Source organism: Gastrolobium bilobum, unplaced genomic scaffold, assembly GCF_033153095.1.
Source record: "Gastrolobium bilobum isolate Gb01-03AN ecotype WA unplaced genomic scaffold, APGP_CSIRO_Gbil_v1 utg728, whole genome shotgun sequence".
NCBI lineage: Eukaryota > Viridiplantae > Streptophyta > Magnoliopsida > Fabales > Fabaceae > Gastrolobium > Gastrolobium bilobum.
In genome coordinates, this window is record NW_026899225.1 from 250361 (window position 1) to 274817 (window position 24457).

The following is a 24457-nucleotide window of genomic DNA, read 5'->3' on the forward strand; positions in this document are numbered from 1 at the left end:
AATCTTATATACCATCATAAAAATAGATATTATTTCTTTAAAATTTCTCAACCCGTTTTTATGTTATACAAACTTAATCTCAATATAAAATTTTTGTCATTAATATCAACTCGTTTAAGTAAATTACATGAATCAAATTTATAGAGAATTATACGAATTAAAGATTCGTTTCTCAATTTTTTATCCAAGTTTTTTTTTTTATAATCATTATTGTACTTCTTAAGGATTTACTATTTAGTGAAATATTTTTAGAAAGAACCCATATCATCGTTTAAGAAGAATGAATAGCACTACTATAAATTAGAAAAAAAAGAAAGAAAGAAAAATGAACTCAAATAAACAAAAAGAAAAGGGAGGGATAGTTGAACAACTTAACAGAAAAAGAAAGAGATTAAGTGAAAGGAAAAAAAAATAATTTGTACAAATAATTACAGAGATATAAAAAAATATTGATTCCTATGGATATAAAGTGCCTGTTTGGATCCTCTTATTTTTAAGCTAGAAGCTACTTATAAGCATAAGCTAGGTCAAACAGGTTTTGAAAAAAGCTCTTATAACGAAAAACTTTTTTTTATAATGAAGAAAAAAGTTGAAAATTAAAAGCTCCTCATAGGAGCTTTTTTTAAGCTCTTATCTGTTTTTCTTGAATTGTGTGTGTTTTTTTTTTAAATGAAGAGTGATAAAGATAGAGAGAGAAATAATTTTCTTGAAATATGTGCTTTTAATTAATTTTTAAGCTAAATTTTTTATGTAATTTTCAAACAGCTTTTAGTTTCTTTTTTTAAGCTCTCTTTTTTTAGCTTTAGCTTATAAGTAGCTTCTAGCTTAAAAATAAGAGGATCCAAACAGGCTCAGAATCATCATCTTAAAAAATTAAAATGTATTATAGTTAATTATAAATAAAAACAATACAAAATATGTCAGAAAGACAAATTTTACCTCTATAAAATTAATTATGAGATGAAAATATAAAGACAAAAAAGGTCAAAGAAACAAAAGAAGTAGACTTAGGATGTGGGTAATTTTATGATAATTCAACACATGGAATTAAAAGTAGAAAGTCATTTTGCTTATTAGTGGTATAAATTTATAGTAAATGTTATGTCTACTTAAAAATTCAATAGTTTTAAAAATTGGTGGATAAATAAAATAATCAATATCAAACAGGGCCAAGGCAAATGAGGGTTCGGAGAGTTAAAGGTCCACTGGGCCACAAGTCCGCCGCCACAACCCTGGTTTCTGGGGCACCCTTCAAGACGTTTGATCTGTTTCCATATTGGGACAATAAACGGCAGTCGTTTTAAGTGTTTGAATTGCTCTCCACGCAACGGCGCAACGCCTTTACAACTTTTCAATTTTCCCGTTTAAACCCTAAACCCTAGCAGAGGGTTTAAGCTCGGGCCACGCCGCGAACTCTCGTTCCCGAAACAACACAAAGCTTCTTCATGATTCATTTCTAAGGCGCATTGCAAGCAATGGCCGCCGCCAGGTTAACCTCATGCGTGGCCGTAGCAGCTGCTGCGGTGGCTTCCATGTCCACGTTCTCCGATAGAGCGTACGCCGACTCTCCCTTTCGGTTCCCTCTGTTCTCTTCTTCACCTTCCCCATCGCCTTCGCCGCCAGAACAATCTTCTGACACCAAGTCGGATCCTTCGGCTCCCGAAGAACCAAACAAGTCGGGTTTTGATCCGGAATCGTTAGAAAGAGGTGCTAAAGCTCTCCGTGAAATCAATAGTTCTCCCTATGCCAAACAGGTTTTTATTTTTTTAATTTTACTGGTTCAGGAATTCAATATGCATTTTTTGTTCTGGCTTAAACAAGGAATAATGCGTGTTCTTTGCGTTGGGACGGATTGTAGTTTCCTGATATATTTTTGTAATGTTTTCCAGGTGTTTGATCTAATGCGAAAACAGGAACAAACTCGCCTTGCTGAGATAGATGCTGAGAAAGTTCATTATGAACTTATTCAGTCTCAAGGAGATATTGTAAGTTATCATTCATAAAGATTGTTTCATACCACCATATCGTGTAGTTTTAAGGTGGTATACTGGTATTGTATTGATAGGCGGCTCATGATATTCTTATAGTCATTTCTGTTTTACTTAAGCGATTGTGCTTTACGTCATCAGAAATTTGTACTAATATTTTTTGAATGTAATGTTTAATTACTAATATAATTTTACCGGCATTTAGCAGTAAAGTAGGAGGATAAATCAAACTAGAAATAAAGACTTAGTACAGTTATCCATAAAGCTTGTAATTACATTCAACGGCCAACTAACACTGAAAAGGCCTGTTCCGAGTGGAAACTTTGTCAACATCTTATTCCCTTTGCATCTTTCCTGTTTTAAACCAAGCTATCCCTATATTCTATTATGTATTATTTTTATCATCACCATTATTGCAAATTTATGTGTTTGTTAAGGTCTATCATTATAGAGAATCATTCTGGTGTGTACTTTCCTTGCAAGTCAGGGTTTCATGGGAGTTTCTTTCTTTTCTTTTTTTAAACTTTTTTTATTCTGGTGTATACTTTCTTAAATTTATATCTTGCCCTGTTGTGCCAATTATATTTTCATTGCAGGAAAGGCAGCGGAAAATGGCTGAAGAACAACGGAATCTAATACAAGAGCAAGCCCAGAGACAGGCCCAGGTGCTGCGATATGAAGATGAATTGGCAAGGAAAAGAATGCAGGTGCATGAATAAACAACAATATACTCTTTTAGTTGTTAATATGTGAATTTAGAAAGTTCTGGCATTTGACAAACATTTAGATATATTTTACTACAATAGCAAAAAATCATAATAGCTTTGAGAATGATGGATGCAGGTAGAAAATATATGCAGATTATGCTGAGCTTGAGCTTAAAGATATGGTTGCTAAATTTTTGTTTCCTCTTTTGGTCCTAGGAAATGGATATTCTTTAGCTAACAAAACTATACCCTTTTAGTCTTTTTGAATTTTTTTAATAATAGAAATGTGTGACCTTAGTTAATCATTGACTTGAAAACTTCTGAAACTTATCCCCCTTCCTATCTTGGTGTTCAAGACTTGGTTGTAATAGGATTTATGGTGAAAAAAGTAATCTAACGATGGACAAATCTTAAAATGGCCAGAGCCCTATGCAAATTAAGCTTCTCTATTGTTGAAATTCTGTAAGATTAAATATATTACATCAAATAGTTATCCATAAGTTGCAATTCACAGACAGATCATGAAGCTCAAAGGCAACATAATCTTGAATTGGTCAAGATGCAAGAGGAGTCTTCTGTAAGAAAGGAGCAGGCAAGACAGGCTACTGAAGAACAGATTCAGTCTCAGCAGCGTCAGACTGAGAGAGAGAGAGCTGAAATAGAAAGAGAAACCATTAGAGTTAAGGCAATGGCTGAGGCTGAAGGCCGAGCCCACGAAGCAAAATTAACTGAGGATCATAAAAGGAGAATGCTTATAGAACGGATGCAAGGTGAAAGAGATAAATGGCTTGCGGCAATTAACACAACTTTTAGTCATATTGAAGGTATGCAATTGATGGACATCCATTGACCTTAGAATATACTTTTGGCTTATATGTTAGTATCATACTGGGGGTATTGACTGGCTTGTCTCTACTATGGTACTGACTCGTGCATGGATGAACTTTTATGCAGCTTCATTGTGTCAATATTTATTTTCCCAATTGTAGATGTGGCTAATTGAGATTAATATCAATCTGGATATACAGATACTAGATTTTGGTTGGTAATTTTAATGCTTTTGTGCAAAGCTAGCTACTGTTAGCTGGAAAGGTTATTAACTTATTGCTATTGATAAATATTGCCAAGTACAATCAATACAAAAGAATAAACAAAAATGTATAACACCAGGCACATTCTTATGTTTATGTGTCTGCATATGCAGTATTCCTTCTGTACATGCCATGAGAGAGAATAGGGAAAGTCTTGTCAGTAATGTTTCCTAGAATTGTTAATCTTCTGACTTTGATAAAATTTCAATTATTACACCATGAGGTTATAAACTTGTTTCCATGCAAGCTTATAATTTAATTTGTCAAGTTCTTATTTGTTTAGCTTGCACAGCGGGATTCATGGTTGCATGATATTATTAAGCTCATAGCCACTAAGGAAAAGTAATTGCTGCTCTAAATTTACTCTTCTGAACTTTTTCTGGGAACTCTCCAGGTCAAGATTTATGTCTTCCAGATATTTCTGTCATTCTTTCAGAAAATGTTACAATTTTTGGGGTTTTGGTGTCTTGTGCTGTCAAGGCTCGTGTTACATAGAGTAAAATCTGCTTTGACTGTAACCTCATTTTTTATCAACTATCTTCATTGGTAGAAGATGAGTCCTGCATGATTTTTGATTTGTAAATTATCTGAGATTAAGAATTTGTTGGTATAAATGCCATCTTTCTACTTGCAATATGCAGGTGGTCTCAGGATCTTATTGACTGATAGGGACAAATTGTTTATGACTGTTGGAGGAGTTACTGCGTTAGCTGCAGGAGTATATACGACTAGGTAACTGCTGTTTTTCTTGGTGCTTTTGATTTTGAACTGAGAAGGGAAGTCTTGGCACAACGATTAGTTTTGTTGGCTTGGTGCCATGTGACTTAGAGGTCACAGCTTCGATCCATGTAATTAGGCCTCTTGCAAATGCAAGATACGGCTGTCTACTATAGCCCTTCTATGGATCCTGCTATAGCTTCAGGTTGCCCTTTTTATTTGATTTTGAACTGAGTAAATCATCTACTGAGTTAGGAAGTCTGTTGGCAGTAAGTGTTTTTGTTTACCCAAACATTACTTTGATTTTTTTAGGATATACAATCATTTTATTTATGTCACTATTGTAATGTCTGTCAGTAGGGATGTGCAAAATAACAAAAAAAATGAACCGTGAACCAAACTGAACTGCACTTAAAATAACCAATTTTTAAAACCAGTTCAAGAACCTGACCGAACTTATTTTTATTACTTTATTTCTTTGATTTTTTAATTTTTTTCTTTTTAGAATAGGGTCGACCTAAACCGGTTCCGAACCGAACCGTTTCCAACCAAACCGAACCATTTTTGAACCGAACCGAATCGGTTTTGAACTAAATAGAATTGTTTTTGAACCAAACCGTTTAAATCAATTCGATTCGGTTTTTCAAAAAATTGAGTTCAATTCGACCCCTGCACAACTTTATCCATACCGAAAACTTTGGGATGTGCAGGACTGATTGCAAGAGAGTTGTATCCAAAATGCATAATAGTTGTTCTATTGTTCTATTGGATACTAAGAAAGTGCATCAGACAGTAAAAGGGGAACGAAGGAATATAAGAAAGGAAAAGGATATAGTAAGAGAGCTTATTTCTGTCTCTTACACCACAGAAGTGGTAGCCTCTGCTTAGGCATCCGACTCCCTGGCTAATTCCCAGTCCGTCCATTCCTACCCCTGAAAAACAAAAATACAAATAAAATCAAGGTTTTTCATGCTATGATTCTTCTACCTCTCTCTTCAACAATAAAGCACTTAAAACCTTAAATATTTTGAAGTATTTTGCCTGAGATTCTTGCACCACTAGCAAAATCTTAGATGTAGTTCTGAAACTCCCTATTCTAATGAAGTATAGTTTCTCTCCCCCAGTTGATTGGCAAGCAGGTGCAGTGTGGTAGGATCAACTCTTGGTAAAATTGACTTTACAAAGGCATGATCATTTTCAAATTTCAATTACAGTCTTTCTTTGGATAAAATAAAATATACTCCGAGATCACAGACTATATATAATGCACTGTGTTTGTGAGTTTTCAAATCAATATTCATCAGAATTCTGCGATTTTTTGTAAATGGTATCTGATTATATTTTATTTTACTTTCTGTTTCTACAGAGAAGGTGCTAAAGTTACATGGGGCTATATTAATCGGATTTTGGGGCAGCCATCATTGATCCGGGAATCATCCATGGCAAAGTTTCCCGGGTCAAGGATCATATCTCAAGCCAAAAATAAAGTTATAAATTATAGTACTTTGGCCAGGGCAGAAAAGCGTAACGAGAGTCGAAGTAGTCTTGGAAATGTAATCCTCCATCCATCATTACAGAGAAGAATAGAGCATCTTGCACGGGCAACATCAAATACCAAGGCCCATCAGGCACCATTCCGTAACATGCTTTTTTATGGACCTCCTGGGACTGGTAAAACCATGGTTGCAAGGGAAATAGCTAGAAAATCGGTATGTTGATTAGTTCTAATTTATATATTGTACTTTCTGTATTTTTATATGATCTGTCAAGTTCTTTTTACTGACAATCTGGCATAAGATTCTGCAGGTCATATATTGATATATGAACAAATGAATTGAAATTAGTTATTATAATGCTACCAGTGGATTCGGTTTATCGCATTAGTTATTAGCTTTTTCCGTAACTTAGTCATGGAATTTCTTTGGATATTGCATTTTATGGCTCGTTATAAGTACTTTATTTGCAGAAATTGTTTAGAAAGATTTGTTAACCACTGTTGACTCCTTCAATTTTTCTGTGAAGGGTTTGGATTATGCCATGATGACAGGAGGAGATGTTGCACCTCTGGGCCCACAGGCTGTTACCAAAATTCATGAGATATTTGATTGGGCCAAGAAATCTAGAAAAGGCCTATTGCTTTTTATTGATGAAGCAGATGCATTCCTTTGCGAGTAAGTTTGGGAGGGTTAAAAATACATTTTGAAGACTATAACTATAAAATATAACACTATTTAAATTACTATGTGGCTGGGTAGCCAAAATTATCTGGTTTATGTAATTTATCCAATATTTGAGGAATGTAAATATAATTACAGTAGTCTTTGGAGAATATCTTTATGTTTTTGCTCAATTGATAATGGTTTAGATTTTACTTAAATTGTATTTTCAATAAATTTTGTATTTAAGAGCTCGAAATAATTTCAACTTTACTTTATTCCTGAGATTAAAATAAATACAAATGAATCAACAACGGCTTTTTATGGATTTTGTATGAGTGAGCTTTTGTTGTTACCTTGTTGGCTGTAACTTTAAAGGATTTCAAAATTTTCTCCCTATATTGTTGAAAAAATTGGTGTGATAAGTTGGATAATAATTATATATATTTTTTATTAGAGCAATGATTTAATGTTTATTTTGTATTCAATACAGGCGTAACAGCACACATATGAGTGAAGCTCAACGAAGTGCTCTAAACGCATTGCTCTTCAGAACTGGTGATCAGTCTAGAGACATAGTTCTTGTCCTTGCTACAAACAGACCAGGTGATCTTGATAGTGCAATTACTGATCGCATTGATGAAGTGATTGAATTCCCGCTTCCAGGAGAGGAGGAACGTCTAAAGTTATTGAAGCTTTATTTGAACAAGTATCTATGTGATAACAATAATGGCTCCAAGGGGGGCTTCTCGTTGAAGAAGCAGCCCCAAGAGATTACCGTAAAAGATTTATCGGAAGATGTGTTGAGAGAGGCTGCTAAGAAAACAGAGGGATTTTCTGGCCGTGAGATAGCCAAACTCATGGCCAGTGTCCAAGCTGCTGTCTATGGGCGCCCAGACTGCATCTTGGATTCCCAGTTGTTTAAAGAAATTGTAGATTACAAGGTGGTGGAACATCATCAGCGATTAAAACTGGCAGCTGAAGGCGGCGGCATGCCTGACCAAATGTAATAACTTGTTTGGCCTTTAACCTGAATCCCCATTTTGACCTGCTCTGGGAATTTTCTTCATATTATTCTCCATTTTTTGTTATTTTTGCCAGTATTTATGGCCGATGTAGCAGTTTCATTAAAAAAGTTCACCTTGATGCATTTTGTTAGCCAAATTTAGAGGATATTCTGGCTTTATTAATTTAATAGGAATGAGAGGCTTTAATGACTTGGAAGCAGCATGAAACTGTTCTTTTCAAGCTATGGGGCAATAAACCAGGTCTTGAGAGCGTGGAAGTCAATAGTCTTAATTATTATATTTTATAAAATATACTCAGAGTTGTAATTTAATTTTTTCATTTTGTTGTGATTTTGATTTCTGTTGAATTCCTACTATATTCTAAAAAAAAAAATGTTAAAATATTATTTATTTTTTGCTTGATTGTAGTATTTATTAACTTAATAATTTTTAACTTTTTTGTACATTTTAAAGAATTACGTAAATATTTTGTGACTTGACTTTATTTTCATATTTTGTAACTACTTTGTTTTATATATGTATCATGTAAATGGGGAATTTTCTCATTTAGTATCATTTTTTATATCATAAAAATCAATTTATTTTGCTTAACCATAAATAAAAAGGTTTTATAAGAGTTATGTTGTAGGAAAAGTGATTGTGTAATGTTATAGAGATTCGTTTTGCGTGCCTTAATTTTTTATTTATTTTTTTGTTTTAAAAAGTGTGGGCCTCACAAAATGTTGTGAGAGTAGGAAAGTTTGTTGTGTTATGTTAAAGGATAAAATGAAAACCCTAAATAAAAATTGGGATAATAATTATTTTAACTGAAAAATACATAGATGAAATTTGTCTCACACGCACACTTACGTTTAAGAATAATAAAAAAAAATGCAAAAAGTATATGTAAGACAAGCCATTACAAATTTTGATTTGAGTTATTGAACAATTTGTCAACCTTATTACCCTCAGAGCAAGAGCGCTCTCATAAAATCATCGATCCAATGTATATATGCATGGCATTATGTCATGTTATGTTAAAATAAAAAAACACTTACTTCCAAAGCTTCAACCAAAGAAAACCCGTAAGACAGGACAAGCCACTGAGAAACAAAATAGAAGAAAATAAATTAAAAATAATTAATGCAGGATTAGAATTTAGAAGATAAGACATGATTGTGCACGTGAAAAAAAGGGTCATCGCTCGGCCTTTTTATTTTGGTACATTCACAAGTAAAAGAGTTTGGGACAATCACATACACTTGGCACGAACGAGTAAATACTAAATACAGGTCGCTTTAAGATCTCATCCCTCTTTAGTCCAGGAGGTAAAGCCTTTCCCTTATAAAATTTTGAGTTTTATTAATCTACTTCCACATAAGATAGTTATCTTATGTGGTAGAGAGAAAATAGGTGGGTCCCACCATTACAAGAAAAAAGAAAAAAGACAAAAAAAAAGTGGGGTGCAAAAATTGAAGTGAGAGAATATGAGATAAGTTACCTCATATAAAAGGAGAGTAATATTTCTCTAAATTTTTTATAAAGGCAATTAAATTCTAGTACTCTCCTTCAGACACACAGTTATCTCCCCAGTTATCACTACCAGTTTCCTACTCCTATATCCGTGTGGGTAGGTCATAGGTCTTAAAAGAAAAAAGAAAAAGGTCTGGTCTCCCAGAAAAGTGTGGAAAAACCCGTTAAAGCCATCGAGATTGGTCGCGATGCGGGCCATACGGGTGCGCCCCCAACACTCCATGCATGTTCAACACGTGGCCAAAAGCTGGTGTGTTCCCCTACCTCTTGACTCTCTAAATATCACCACGTTTCTCCTCAGCACCACGTGGAGATTCATTCTGCACTACATATATTAACACCAACCGTATCTGCCACTCCATTCTCGTATGATACCAAAACCATACATATAGACTGCGAACTTTTCGTTCAGACAAAGAGAAAGAGAAAGAGAGAGAGAGGGAGAGAAAAAATGACAAGCACAAAGGTTTTCTTGTTGGTGCTGTGGCTAGCAGTGTGTGTGGGGATATGCAGACCTTGGTGTAATGATTTTGCTGATGATGCCAAAGCCAAAGCAGATGAGGCCAAGAAGTTTGCCACCGAAGCCGTTCATAATGCCAAGGAAAAGACAGAGTCTTGGGCCGATTGGGTTCATGACGAGTTCTCTGAGTAATGTTCTTTCTCACTCTTTCCTTTTCTATTCTCAATAATTTTCAGTTATGCAAGCCCAGTATGTTTGTTTCCCTGATGTGATATATATATATAAATATATATAGCAACCGATTTCAAATAGAGAAAATATGTTACAAAGCCAACGGGCCATATACTTGTGTTTTAGGTTTTCATTGTTTATTTATTTATTTATTAATGTGATGGGTTTTAATATATTCATTTTTCTAATGGACGGTATGTCTTTTCTGGGTTCTCAATTTTAGCGTGGATTGATGCTGCTACTTTCTGTTTTGCTTGACTAGTATTTGCTATGTAACAAATTCCTTAGTTTCTAATTCTTGTGTATATTTGGCCAAACCTTAAATATTGTGTTTTGTTGATAAATATATCATAATACTTTGAAATTATTGTGGCAGAAGTTTTGGGCTCCAAAAGGATCGTGAAAAACAAGCGACTCAAAACATGAAGTATAATGCTGAAGATGCTGCCTCAAGGGCCACAGAGACAATGAGATCCGCAGCATCGAGTATTTGTTCTTTCTTTGCCACTCTTTTTTCATGTACCTTTCGATTTAAAATTGGTATATATCGAATTAATGCAATGTAATTCCTTTGATTTGTTTTTCTAGGGGCTTCAGAATATGCTTCTCAAAAGGGTATGGATGCCAAGCAAGCAATTTCAGGAGCCATGGCATATGGAAGAGAAAAACCATACGAGGCTTATAATGGAGATGATGAGATCATCAGAATGCCATCTGATAGGATTAATGATGCAAAAGACACAATGGGAGAAGCCATGGCTCAAGCCAGAGAAAGAATGGGAGATACCTATGAGGATGCTAAGCAAAAAATGTACACTGCTTCAGATAAGGCATCAGAAAAATTCTATGATGCGAAAGACACAATGGCTGAGGCAATGGGAAATGCAAAGGACAAAGCAAGCGATGTTTATGATGAAGCTAGGCAAAAAATAAGTCACGTGGCTTCAGGTAATGCTAATGATGATGCTAAGCCGAGAATAAAGATGGCTTCACAGAAAACTTATGATGTTAAAAACAATTTAAAAGGAGCAATGAATTATGGAAGAGATAAGGCCAATGATGCTGAAGATAAGATGGGTGTGGCAATTGGATATGGAAGTGACAAAGTGGCCGAAACTTTTGACCAAGCTAAAAATAAAGTGGGTGAAGCATATGTAACAGCAAAGAATACCATGACTGAAGAGGACAAGGCTAAGTATGAGGCTGCAAAGGAGAAGGCTTCGGAGGCCACTGGCAATCTTGGAGCTAAGATGAGGAACAGTCCAAAAATATGAGGGTATGGTCAATTTTCCACTTATTGCTAGCTATATAGTAAAAACCTCACTAGTGTATGTTTCAATTAGTTTTTAGCTCTTGCCCAAGTTATCGTTTATATCTACTATGTTCCCTTGTAATGTGTTCTGGTACCTGTTTTTGTATATGCCTTTTCTTTGATAGAGATGCAAAAGTACAGCTTGTTAGATATTTTCCTTAAGAAAATGGTAACACAAGTCTCTATTCTCCCTAATGGTAGGAGAAAGGCCTGGAAGGCTGTTAGGTTAGGATCCATTTCCAAGGTATGGGACTTGGAGTTCCACATTTATGGGCAATTAATGTGGGGTTTATAAGGCCTTGAGCACTCTTACCCTTTGAACTAACTTTTGGGATGGTGCATTCCTAGGTTCTTATCAAACGGTATCAGAGTATCCACTATGTTTCGTATTGGAACTTGGAACCAGAAGAACCTGGGGGTTGGATCTTTAGACTTGAACCCCGGGCTTGGGATGCGAAGCTTGGTGGATTGTTAAGACCTATTTCCAAGGTATGGAACTTAGAATCCCACATTAATTGTATAAACAACTAATCTGAGGTGGTGTATCCCAAGGTTCGGCCCGCACAATTTGGCTCTTCTGGTCTATCAATATGCCAAGTAGAAAGGTTTTTGGGGCTTAATTTGCAACCTACCATAGGCTATGTATTTATAACTATAACCTTTTGCAGTCAGTGTATGCTGACGTTTGATATAAATTGTTGGGGCCCTTTCCTAGGCATGTGTAATTTGTTATAATTAGAAGAGCACGATCCTCTAAAAGGTGCATGGTTTAATAAAGGTAATCCCCTCTCCTTTAATTAGTAGTATCTCTTCTGCATTTTGTTAGTGGTCTTCTTTAGTACTTTTGGTGGTCCATATCTCTAAATGCAAGTCCGCGGTCATTTATTTTAGACACGGACGAAGTTTTATAATTTTAGATAGCAACTTTTGCCGGAACAAGCATAGTAACTAATGTGTAAATTCTAGTACTAAGATAGGAAATAAATTAAGTTTTCTAAATCTCTATACGCCCAGAGGTTTTTGGTAACTTACAAAGTAAGTATCGTACTAATTAATTGGGAAGGTCAACTTGCACGAAGCTTGATTTTTATGTAATCTTACCGAAAGCTCCAAATGTCATGTGACAAATTGAGTCAATGCAGTTAGATTAATTAACTGAATCTGAGCCTTTGGGTGAAGGTGTATTACATTCTGAGTATTTGTAAGAATATCTCATTAATTATAGTATGGACACAGCATGTATATGTGGAATACATTGTTCAGCGTAGTGTATTGTATATAGATATATACTGCTTTTGTTTATGGCTCATCGCTGCAGGTATATATATCGAGAGGGGACTAAATTTCCACCAAACTTTGAGCTCCTTTGAGAATAAATAAGAAGCGGGATTGGATCTTATGTAAGATTAGGTATCTATCAGATGCATGACTGAGCTATGTTTTAATGGTTGATAATAGTTTTTAAGTATCTTAGCATTTCTAACAAAACCACAATGAATATTGCGCGCTCAGTGCAATAACCTTTTCCTTAACTAGTTTGACTCTTATCTTTCTTAAAGTTGCCATCTACCTTCTTTCTCTAGATTTTATTCTTTAGAATTTTATTCATGGTTCTTTATAAATTTATGTTATCACCCTCTTCGTCTTGCTCGGTTGCTCCAATAGAGGCATAATAATTGGGAGCATTAAGTTTTGCTACTGTTTACACTGGAACACTGGTAGTAATTCTTCTTGTAATAAATTTTGCTTTTTTTTTACTATTCTGTTTAGCCAGTATAAAACTGTTAGTTTCATAAATGAAAAAAAAGAAAAGGCAACCAATTATAATTAAACAATGAAAGATGTGCAGATGTGAGTGTAAGTGTGTGTGAGTTTAATTATATCTGTTTGCTTAAAACATTATTTTTGGATCAATATAGGTAGCAAACAGTTAAGTTCGAAATATATTGCTTATTTTGATCTTTATCTGTCTCAGCTAAATATCTTCATTCTTTCACCAAATAATCATAAAGAACTTCCCCCTTGACGTCATGACGTGTCACCAGTATTGGAAAAGGGGGAACCAGTTTAAAATGTCATTTTATGTAAGAAATCTTATATATACTTATAAGAAATGTCCCCCTTGATCTAAAGTGATTCACCTTACTACTTGTTCTCTCTTGACGAGAGAGATGGGCAGCCGGAGGCTGGTATATTAATCTTAAATCTAAATGTCCTCTCTCAAGTATTTATAAGAAAAATACTTTAGAAAATAGCGAATCATTGTGTACTATACGGCATAGTCAAAGGATGAGTTGTGCATAGTAGAGAGGGTTTTAGAATAGTGTACTTATAGATGGGTTACTTGACAGGAATGAATTTTTGGACCTTTTAAAAATATTTGGAGTCTAGTTCTTGATCCGTTATCTTAGCCGTTAGCCTTTCTTGGACTTTCTAGAAATGGGCCTCTGGACCTCTATTAGGTCGATAAGACTAATCCTTGAGTTTCGCTATTGCTACGAATTCTTATCACATTTCATATAACTGTTTTCCCTTTCTCGCATATAAAGGATATTACTTTCACCATGAGCCTGTTATCATTGAAAAATATATATACTAAATATATGAGAGTCCTCCTCTTCCTTGTTTCTTTGTCATGATTTGGTTATATCTTCATGATTTGTTCGGGTAGAGAATATTGACAACACACTATATTGACTTACAAAAAGGTAAATTGAGAAAAGAGCGGGTATTGTCTACTAAATTCATGTGTCGGTGTCCAATGTAACGAATGACTAAGAGAGGACAAAATTGTTGGGTTATGGGTAAAGCCTTCAACAATATTGATTAGGAAGGAAGTGATCACAAGTTCACGAACCGAGGCTTCCATGATTGAAATACAAAAGGTCTTAAAGGGCTTATGCATGAAATATCGTTACAGCTAGCCTAAGTAGCTTATAACAAACAACGTAATATAATATGTAAGTTCATCAACAACGGCCGAAAGTTGTCGTCATCTCTCTTCTTTTCTTCTTTTTCCTTTTTTTTAATTTCTCTCTCGAGTCTTGCCCAGTAGGAAAAAATGGCTAATCATTCCAAAAGGGAGAAAGAGGTGAGAAACTAAGAATTAATCATTTTTCTGCACCAAAAAAATAGTACATATTTTCGTTGCTGCTAGCTAGTGCATAAGAAAGAGCATAACACATTTTAAAGAAGATTGCATATTGAAATTCAATGATCAAGTATGTTAAGTAAGAACATACAAATTAGAAAACGAGTAAGCTTCCTCTGTTTGAATATGCACATTTAATCTAGTTATATTCACTTAAAATCTGCTGTCTTTTATTATTATAATTATTATTTCTTTTAAAAACAACATGGACAACAACTCTTGAGAAGAAGGAGAGTATCTTTTATGGGCTTACATTTGATGCTTCTTCATTGCTTGCTTGTTATTGTGCATCCAAACCTTGAAAACCTGTCTTTGGACACCAACTTGAGAACAAAATTGCTGCACTTCCTGTTCATCATGTTTCTGGATCTTCCATCCCAGCTTCTCAGCAAACTCCATCATCTTATCCTTCTGTTGTTGGGAGAATTTTGTCCTGAACCTCTTCTTTGATAGTGGTGGCTGCACTGATAACTGTGCTCCTGTATTAGACTGAAACATGTTGAGATCTTCGCTGGAGGACTCAGCGGCGCCGCCTCCAAACGCCACCATCACCGGCGGAATTAGGCCTGCTGTTGGGGTGGTGGTCACCACATGTGAAAATCTATGATGATGATGATGCTGAGGGAATTGAATATGACCGTTGTGTTTGTTGGGATAATAGTTATGATAATTAGGAACATGTTGGGGTTGTTCACCTTCAACCTCTTTTCGATGAAAGTTGCGGTGGCATTCACAAGCAGCGCATCTTAGTGATTCTGGTGTTCCTTCTTCTCCACTTGGCATAAATTCGCCACACCCATCTACCACGTGGCTCCCCATGCTGGCGGCGTGGTTCCTCAGACATTCTCGGTACCTGATTAACGGGTTTAAGATTGTTGTTGCAATAGTTGTCTGTTGTGGTGTTGTTGTTGTTGTTGTGGGGTTTGATCCACTTGCAATTGGGGTGCTTGTTGTTGCAATAGGAGAAGAGCTTAGATCTGGATCTGTAGTGGGTCTTTGAGCTTGAGGAATATGAGTGGGTGCAAGAGGAGGTGGATAATGATGATGATGATGATGGTGTGAAGTTTGAGGTGGATCATTGAAGATTAATGTGCGATTTTGAGAAGGTTGATCAGTACTTCTTTCCCCTAACGTTGAAGCTAGATTTGCAGAAGACAGCTTGGAAGAAGAAGAAGAAGAATCTCTATTGGGAAGATTAGTATAACCTAAAGTGGTGGGCATCTCTATTTCCTTGTCTTGGACTCTCATTTCCATCAAATCCCTTATGTGAAATGCCAAGATCTAAGTTTGATCTCAATCCCTTACCCTAATTATGACATGGTATAATATAATCTTCCTTAATCATCATCATCTTCATGATTTTTTTTTTCTTTAATTATGGTTGTGTGGATCTTCCTGTAGCCTGTTGAACCCTAATTCATCCCATCTAATCCAAGAACAGACTCAATCAAAGATGTAATTACTAGCACACCACACGAATTATTCTTTTTCTTGCTTATTCTGATATTGACATCTGGTTGCTAATCTCACCAACCAATTTTCTCTAATCAATCCTATTCTCAGAGGCCTAAGGCAGTGTTTTAACTGTTTATATAGTTCTGGACAGAATAGTTTGATTTTTTGTGCCTATGTAACCTAAATAAAATAAAAAATAAGACTCACTTCAGGTGCTAAGATTAAACCACAAAGATTTGAGGAGTAGAAAGCTGAATTGCAACATCAACAACTTGAAAGACACAAAGGGAAAGAGAGAGAGAGAGAGAGAGAACAAAATAAACTCAACATTGATTAAGAAAGACATGAGTGATTTTATTCTTAATATTGATTTATGAGAAAAGGGGTGTGGTATGGTGGTAAGGGCCTAAGTATTGTTTCCTACCAGCCATCCAGCCCCATGAAAACCAACTATGAAAGGAAAAAGAGAAGGTTGTTTTGCACTCAGAATGAGTGGTGACTTCACTGCAAGAATTTGTCTTACAGAACAACCGACAAGGTCATGTTGGTCCTCTCCCATAGCCTGCACCCTGGTCCAGTTTTTAATTATTGCCCTTCTGAGTCACTCTCTGGAACCCTAGTCCAATCACCTTCAAATGAATGTGTGTCCTAAACCAGCATACAAAAGCAATAAATCTCTGGTACTGTAATTAAATTCAGTGCATTTCGGAGCATTATATATTAGAGGAGGAAGAAAAAATTTGACAAAAATAAAATAAAATTAACTTACATGTAATAATTTTATTAGTGAGATATACTAAATTTTTAATATAATAGTAATACTAAAAATTTATTTCATACAAGGGAATACACTAATTAAGGAGAAAGAGCATGAGAAAGGAGAATAATTTCCGTGATCCGAATCACTAGTTTAGATCAATTAAAATCAAATAATTATAGAGAAGAACGAAAAAATAAAAAATAAATTTTTATCCAAGTGTCATTCCCTAAATGAAAGAATTACATGAGATATGGAGCACAAAAATATTCCCGTGAGAAAGAGAGATTGCTCGGAATCTTCCTACAACACCCTTAAGTTTATAGATTAAGTTGTTTAAGACATGCAAATAATAGGTTCTGAAAGGAAGGTTAATCACTAGAATACAAGAACGAGAGTAAAGGCCACGTTTTTTTTTTTTTTTTTTTTGGAGTATGCAAGGAAATTAAAGCGAGTGAAGTGAATGCTTGATGGGCCACAACATTAGCACTTGTCTTGTTAACATGTGTCAGATTCTCTTTCTCTCTCTACTCGAGGCTGTTTGTGTTGTTTTGTGTTGTGTTGATGACTTTGTGCGCCTGCTAGCTGCTGCGTTATCTGCAACGTACCCACTCTTTTCCTTGGACCAATGACTTATACTTTATCACCTTTGCTTTCTTTCACGATGCAATTGATGCTATTTGCTACCTTTGTTAGCATCTTCTTCCGCATTTCTCTTTCGGGTATCAATTTGTGCTTGTGTTACTTTGTTTAATCTGTAGCACTGGTGTGCATTGAACTGTTCATAATTGATTTTGATAAAAATCAAATTGTATTGGTTTTAACGATTTAATTTTTAAATCTAACTGGTTTTTTTTTTAAAACCATTTTTATTTATCCAAATCAGTTTGAAACTGGTTTCAAAATCGATTTATGATTCAAAACCGATTTTAATTTAAGATCAATCTAATCTGGATAAACTATAATAGGCTTACAAGTGATAAAGTCTATAATAGGTCCAAGTATATACAGGCTTCATGAAAAGCGCAATATCACCATTGCGCAAAGGACCCAAAGGTTCAATGGTCTCATTCTAATATGACTTAAAAGCTAAGGAAGGATCCTATAACAAACTAAGATTCATTGTGTTATAGGCCAACACACGAAAGACAGCTCCAACTTGTCATCACTCTAAGAAGACAGGCCAATATATAGACGTATAGCCAGAAAGGCACCAGCTAAGACATATAAATCTGCAGCCCATAACGACCAATGGCATGTCGCCTACCAAAGGCGGCATAAGATTTGTTATATAAATCAATGGTACAAATCCAGGTATGATCATCTAATTCCAATAAGAATATATCATAATACTAACTTGAGTGTCAGAGTGTCATTGCAAGGTACCCCCAATCGAATCCATTGCGTCAAGGAAGCTCAACATCCATAACCTACTAAGCAAATATCATCAGCCCACGAAATACTGTACCTAACCCAAAGTCTTCAATCTTCAATTGTGTGTGGTCTAGCCTAATCCATATTAGATTGTACAGATAATAATCAAAACCGATTTTGAACCGATTTTAATTCAAAATCGATTTTAAATCAAAATCGGTTATGAACCATAAACTGGTTATCAAGTTCAAAACCGATTTATAATAACTTCAAAATCAATTTTTGCTAAAAATTTCTAGGTTATTTTGATTAAACATGAGAAGGCTCTTTATTTATTTTTTGCTAAAAATATCTAGGCTATTTTGATTAAATATGAGAAGGCTCACTATTGAAGCCATCAATCATGGATTCATCCATATAGAAGTGATGCTCACAATCATGGAAATTCTTGTTTTAACCATAGTTATTAAAATTGGACCGACCCGACCGGGTCGACTCGAGAACCGGTAAACCGGTCATATAATCGGTCCGGTTGAAGCAACGGACCGGCCATGCATCAGAACTAGTGCAACCCGGTCCGACCCGACCAGTTATCATAAAAAACCGGTGACTCGGTCAGTTAACCGGTGACCCCCAGTCTCTAAAAAAAAATCCCAATTTTTTTTTAAAAAAAAAAAAAATCATGATGGACATATTTGAATATATTTTTTTCTTATTGACTTACATAAGTTATGTACCTACAACACTAATATTATCTCATTTATGTATTATGGGGAAGGATATTGTGACAACCAAGTTATGTTACACCCATGTGACGCCCAATCAATCTCACCGTTAGATCGATTATGTTGATCCAACGGTTATATTTATTTCCATTTTTGTATGGTCATGATTTCTCAAATTTAAAACTTTATATTTCTTTTCACCTTTGTATGGTAATGATTTCACATATTTAATGCTTTCACTTTAAATATGGGGAATCATGACCATACAAAGATGGAAATAAATATAACCATTGGATCAACATAATCGATCTAACTGTGAGATTGATTGGGTGTCACATAGGTGTAACATGACTTGGTTGTCAAAATATCCTTTCCCTATTGGATTAATTTTGAATTAATTTGTAGTTAGGGATATCATTTTCTGAACCTAAAACTCCGTATCACGATCATTATATTTTTGTTTGATCTTTTATTGGATAATAATATGTGATTTATTATTTTTTATATTAAAATATTTGAAATTTTTATCTTTTTTTTAAGATATTTGAGTATGTTTATAATTTTTTGATATAAATTATAAAATTGCATATATTTACCGGGTCATGCGATTAAACCAGTGACCCAGTACCTCGACCGGGTCAATGACCGAGCCGGTTTTAATAACATTGGTTTTAACCATAAATATGCTCACAATAAGCAAAAACGTAAAAGATAAAACTGTATTATCGATAATTTTAGTAAAAACCAAACCCGCCGTATGAAAAATCATATTTGAATTTTCTAGACACAAAAAACAATTTTCTATTCTAACTCACATTTTCTCGTAAAGTATCAACGAGAAAGAATGAGGTAAACATAATAAACTCAATAAAATAAAAAATAAAAAACTATTAAAAAGTGAATATGGTTTGGTTATTTTGAATATCCAAACTGTTGTGAAAATGAATAACCAAACTTAAACCAAAATTAAAAAATTGGATTGATTTTTTAAACTGTTTTATAAAATTCAATTTTTGGAACTGGTTTGGTTTAGTTCATGGATTGGTTTGGATCATTTTTTGAACACCCCTACTTTCTAATACACAGTCACGTTGGCCACTATATAAATTAAAAAAAAAAAAAAAAAAGCTTTGCCTAACCTGGGAACTGTTTCATTTGACTTTTCTTCGTTGAAACCATGCTTTATTTAATATTAGCCTTGACATTTAATGGAATTTAATTAACGGGTAATTTCAAAAATGAATTTAAATCAGGACTAAATAATTAATTGTTGGAACACTTGAACTCTATTTTAAACAATAATTATTTTGAGTTTTTCTATTTTAAAATTTATAAACACTTGAACTATTCACGAGTTATATGGTATTAAGTTTATCATAAAACCAATAGAATATAGTTTTAGTTAATGTATCAAACTTGTTAGTTTTTTTTCTTATATGAAAATCACAGTTGGCTTTTACTTTATATATGAAGTAAATTGAGTTAATTGTTTACCAAAAAAAAATTGAGTTAATTTATACTTAATTAAGTGAGCTCCAATGGATTGTTTTAAGTTTTAACCGTGGATTAGCACTTGATGTACGGATATGCACGGAATCACTGTTTTGAATGTAAGATATGTCAAATCTCTTGTAGTAGGTTATGTAGAATATCATTTTGAATATATATATATATATATATATGAGCTTTATATCTCTTCTTTCGCAGTAGAATCCATGACTTTGCAGCAGACACAATCAAAGGTGGGGGCCACATTTTTTTAAAATAGAAAAAAAAAAAAAACAAGGCACACCTTCCAAGCACTCAGTGGCAGAAGAAGTCTCTTCTTCCTTCAAAGGAGAAGTGATTTTCCATATATATATATATATATATATATATATATATATATATATATCATTTTGAATTTTTTAATCTTGACGTGAATGACTTACTTTTAAACAAATTGAAGAAGTAAATCGGTTAAAGAAAACTAAGCAAATTTTTGAAAAAGTTTTTCAAAAATATATAATTATTTGTTATATATAATTAATCAGTTACGAAGTACTCAACGTGATTTTTCAGAATATATAAATAAAATAAAAGCAATTTGTCACTGATCACAATAAGATTAATTTTGGCAATTAGTCTCTAATATTTGTGCTAATGTTAGTACTGGATTAATTTTTCTTCAAAAACAAAAGCAATAGAATGCGTTTGGTTAAAGGTTTGCGTTTGTATATCTTAAAAATGTAGAGGGTTTATTTAATTTACTTATTCTCATTTATAAATATCATTACGTCTTGGGAATTTTATTTTTAAAATAATGCTTACTGTGACTTAAATTCTTAAACGGTCAAATCATTAGCTTACTATTTTTAATTTATTTTTTTTATAAACAAAAGGTCTAAGCCACAAAATAAATAAAGAACACAAAAAGAAACCTAATTATTGCAACTCAAAGCACGAGGTCTCCCAACAGCTGACAGATCAGCAAGCAACAGTAATTGGATGCAGTAGAAGGTTTTCACCAAATAAGATAGTCTTCCTGACCCTCATAGTCTAATATGAAATTCGCCAACCATGTACATGAGTTACCCTCCCTCAAAGTATGCCTAAAAGTCATAAATCAATTTTTATCGATCTGTGTCCGTATGCGAGAAATCAAATGATTCTCACGGATTATTGTACCATTTTTAGTGAGCACACTAATCACACTTATTGAATCATTTTCAATAATGTTGTTACAATATCCATCATTCCAAGACATCTCCAACCCCCTAATTCTGCTTTAAGTGAAGAACACATCCTTAATGTATACGCAAAACCACCAAGCCACTTATTGCATTCATCACGAATGATATCCCACAAGCAGCTGGACCATGGTTACCACGCGCAGCCCTATCCGTATTAACCTTGACAGTACACGAATTGGGAAACTGCCAAGATAAGTTTACTACCATGATTCTTCTGATAGAAGTCAGATTTGTACATTTAGTTACAGCCTCTTCCACATTCTTTGCAATATTTTGGATTTGGTTTTCCTTCACGAAAATGGACCAGCGAGGCACCATGTGTTCTTTCATTTCGCCAATGATTTTAGATTATCTTGCGTGTCATTAATATGCATGGCAATATTTTCCGACAGCTACTGATCCTTATCTCCTAAGAAGAAGAAATCATCAACTTTATCACTTGGAACTAGTTTGAGCACAAGGATTTGGCTTCACTATGGTCTTAAATGACATGTGAAATAGTCTCCCTCTCTAGGCCGCAAATTGGGCACATGTCATCTGTCTCTCCCCACTATGTCGTTCTGGATCTGATAAGAAGTCTCTTGTGCATCATCATTATTTTTACCTTTTGTGGACCCTTCCAGCGCCAAAAGATTGACCATAGATTATTCTCCTCTACTAATACATTATTTTGCTTGAGAAGAACATCATAAATACCCTTCACCATGCTTGTATTATCACCTTCCAGATACCAGAGTTTCATATCTTGCTTATCAGCATCATTCAGAGTTAGAGTGTTCTGGAGAATGGCAATAACATCATCTAAACGAAGTTTCTTAAGTATTTCATAGTTCCAAGCACCACTTGAGGTAACCATATCGACGACTATTACATTATGGATGTGAATAGGTGTAGTAATATATAAAATAAATTAACTCAAACCCATAAAAATCTTACATGTACAAAAACTTCAAAATAAAACTCTTGCAAAATAAAAATAGTCCCAATATGCATACCTATGAGGTTCAATTTTCAATTAGAGTCATCTCCCTAATTCAACCCCTACCTCGTCAGATCTTCGAACTTTCACACAAACACACACGCACACGCGCGCGCAGACATACACACACACATATAATACTTTGAAACCGGTGTCAAACAAACAAGTTTGACACTGAATCTTAATTATTGTTTTTTGTCAATCTAATGGTTGTAATTTAGGAGAAATTAATAAATATGGCCATATAAATTGTAACCGTTAGATGAACAAAATCAATGGTTGAGATTTAATGTCAAACTTTTTAGGTTGACACCGGTGCAAAAGGATATAGGAAAGGAATATTTTGACTCCAGAGTAAGACTTACATGTCTCACTCTTCATCTTAACTATTGATTTTCGCTCATCTAACGGTTATAGTTTAGGAAGTCATACTAATTAATTAATTATTAATTACACTACAAATGACAATTATTGATTTCTGTCCATCAACTGTTAAGATTGAGAATAAGACTTTTAAAACTTACTCTGGAGTTAAAAGAACCCTCCATATATATATATATATATATATATATATATATATATATATATATATATATATATATATATATTGTCCATATGAGTAGATATATGGTTTTGTTTTGTCATCTCCTTAATTATAACTATGTACTTCGGGGAGTACATATTTATAATATTAAGGGAAAATTTCAAATAATTTCTTGTTAGTTTTCTCTCGAATCACTTATCTTCTTCCCAAAATTTTGAATAATTTACAGCATTGCTTAAAGTTTTTTATCTCTTACCTCCTAACTTAATTTTTCATCCAAAAATAAGGTTAACAGAGTTTTTTGTGTTTTAATTTTTAACTTTTAAATAAAATAAAATAAAAATAATTACATAATTATTCTACAAAACAAAATTATTAGAACACAATCAAACAGACCCTATATTTTTATATTATATGAGAATTTTTTTTATCATGTACAAAAATAAATAAATGAAATCTATTTTTTTTCTCCTTAATGGATGACGTTCACTTTTTAATATATATATGAAATAATTTTTTTTTTTTTTTGGAGTTACCCAACCCTAATTATCTCTTTGAGACGAGTTGGCTCCCTCCGGTATCCCCACGAGCTTCGACTCTTTGAGCCGGCTATGGGACTAATCCGGAGTGCGGGGGAACAGTGATGGCTAAAGGTTCAGCCCCTCCCCAAGAATGCATTCAGCGGGAATCGAACACATATCCAACCCCACTAACTCAGCGCCAAGTTACCAACTGAGCTGCACCCATTGGGTTGAAATAATTTTATCTTATACAACATAAAATTTATATTCCCCTTAATTTATATACACATACATGCAAGTTGGTTATATTAATTCACTTCCATTAAATTTTTTTTTTTTTTTTTTTGTCATACAACGCAATTTTTTATACATCATCAAATGATATCATAAATATTTCCCTAAATTTAATATGGGCAATATTTTTTCTCAAGGAGAAAAATATTGTCTTCAGCAAAAACAAATTCATATGGGACCAATCGTTAAAAAAAATGGGGAGCTGACACAAAATTTGATGTATATTCAGAAAGAAATTAGTTTCTCCTATAACGTGAGAAATTAATCCGTCGTCTAATATATATTTGAAATGAAAGAAATTGTCCCCACTTGAAGATCTTACGTATGGTTCTTGTCCTGTTACGTACTGTACAATCATGTAATGAAATTTGTGATTGATGTTTTTATATTCTTTTAGTTAAAAACTCTAAGTAAAGATGTGGACCATATGGTAGAATTTAAGTTTTTGAAATGTCTACAACTATATAAATACGGATTATTCCTGCACTTTCGTGTCCTTTGCCAATTTTTTTTTTAATAGTATCATCAAAACAGTTCCTAAGCTCATTTGTGGAGTACGTAATAGCCACGTACATTTGACTGATTAATAACGTTTTGTTTTGGTACTAATTAATAACTTTATTTAGAAATTAATAATGAGCATGTATATATCTTTGTTGAGTTTAAGTCTAATTGGTAAGGGTATTGGATTACAGTGTAAGGGCAGATAATCTAGGGCCGAAA

The 24457-nt window shown here is 34.0% G+C and overlaps 3 protein-coding genes across 5 annotated transcripts; 2 read left to right on the forward strand and 1 right to left on the reverse strand.

The window, feature by feature from the left end:
- Window positions 1-1388: 1388 nt before the first annotated feature.
- LOC133288553 (uncharacterized) lies at window positions 1389-7940 on the forward strand. Of its 2 annotated transcripts, none has more exons than XM_061486333.1 (8): window positions 1389-1754; window positions 1890-1985; window positions 2585-2695; window positions 3210-3519; window positions 4428-4518; window positions 5870-6212; window positions 6526-6674; window positions 7153-7940. In XM_061486333.1, exons 1-8 carry the CDS (start codon window positions 1476-1478, stop codon window positions 7667-7669), a joined length of 1896 nt encoding a protein of 631 aa, XP_061342317.1. In that variant the 5' UTR covers window positions 1389-1475; the 3' UTR covers window positions 7670-7940. The 2 variants fall into 2 exon arrangements, with proteins under 2 accessions (XP_061342317.1, XP_061342318.1); XM_061486334.1 differs by having other exon boundaries at window positions 1640-1707.
- A 1710-nt stretch (window positions 7941-9650) lies between these two features.
- LOC133288555 (late embryogenesis abundant protein, group 3-like) lies at window positions 9651-11164 on the forward strand. The gene is made up of 4 exons (XM_061486337.1): window positions 9651-9847; window positions 10267-10376; window positions 10479-10540; window positions 10589-11164. The coding sequence occupies exons 1-4, from the start codon at window positions 9651-9653 to the stop codon at window positions 11162-11164; spliced, it is 945 nt and encodes a 314-aa protein (XP_061342321.1).
- Window positions 11165-14150: 2986 nt separating this feature from the next.
- Window positions 14151-16421, reverse strand: LOC133288554 (zinc-finger homeodomain protein 6-like). 2 transcript variants are annotated; one of them, XM_061486335.1, is made up of 2 exons: window positions 14607-16421; window positions 14151-14267 (listed from the first exon to the last, which is right to left on the reverse strand). In XM_061486335.1, exons 1-2 carry the CDS (start codon window positions 15605-15607, stop codon window positions 14228-14230), a joined length of 1041 nt encoding a protein of 346 aa, XP_061342319.1. In that variant the 5' UTR covers window positions 15608-16421; the 3' UTR covers window positions 14151-14227. The 2 variants fall into 2 exon arrangements, with proteins under 2 accessions (XP_061342319.1, XP_061342320.1); XM_061486336.1 differs by lacking the exon at window positions 14151-14267 and having other exon boundaries at window positions 14524-16418.
- Window positions 16422-24457: the final 8036 nt, after the last annotated feature.

Excerpts from the sequence above, each read along its gene's own strand:
- LOC133288553 (XM_061486333.1), top strand. The coding sequence starts at position 1,476 with ATGGCCGCCGCCAGGTTAACCTCATGCGTGGCCGTAGCAGCTGCTGCG. Across the intron at positions 1,986-2,584 it reads TTCAGTCTCAAGGAGATATT|GAAAGGCAGCGGAAAATGGC; the intron begins GTAAGTTATCAT and ends TTTTCATTGCAG. Across the intron at positions 2,696-3,209 it reads TGGCAAGGAAAAGAATGCAG|ACAGATCATGAAGCTCAAAG; the intron begins GTGCATGAATAA and ends TGCAATTCACAG.
- LOC133288555 (XM_061486337.1), top strand. The coding sequence starts at position 9,651 with ATGACAAGCACAAAGGTTTTCTTGTTGGTGCTGTGGCTAGCAGTGTGT. Across the intron at positions 10,377-10,478 it reads AATGAGATCCGCAGCATCGA|GGGCTTCAGAATATGCTTCT; the intron begins GTATTTGTTCTT and ends TTGTTTTTCTAG. Across the intron at positions 10,541-10,588 it reads AAGCAATTTCAGGAGCCATG|ATCATCAGAATGCCATCTGA; the intron begins GCATATGGAAGA and ends GGAGATGATGAG.
- LOC133288554 (XM_061486335.1), bottom strand. The coding sequence starts at position 15,607 with ATGGAAATGAGAGTCCAAGACAAGGAAATAGAGATGCCCACCACTTTA. Across the intron at positions 14,268-14,606 it reads GCAATGAAGAAGCATCAAAT|CCATTTTTTCCTACTGGGCA; the intron begins GTAAGCCCATAA and ends TGGAATGATTAG.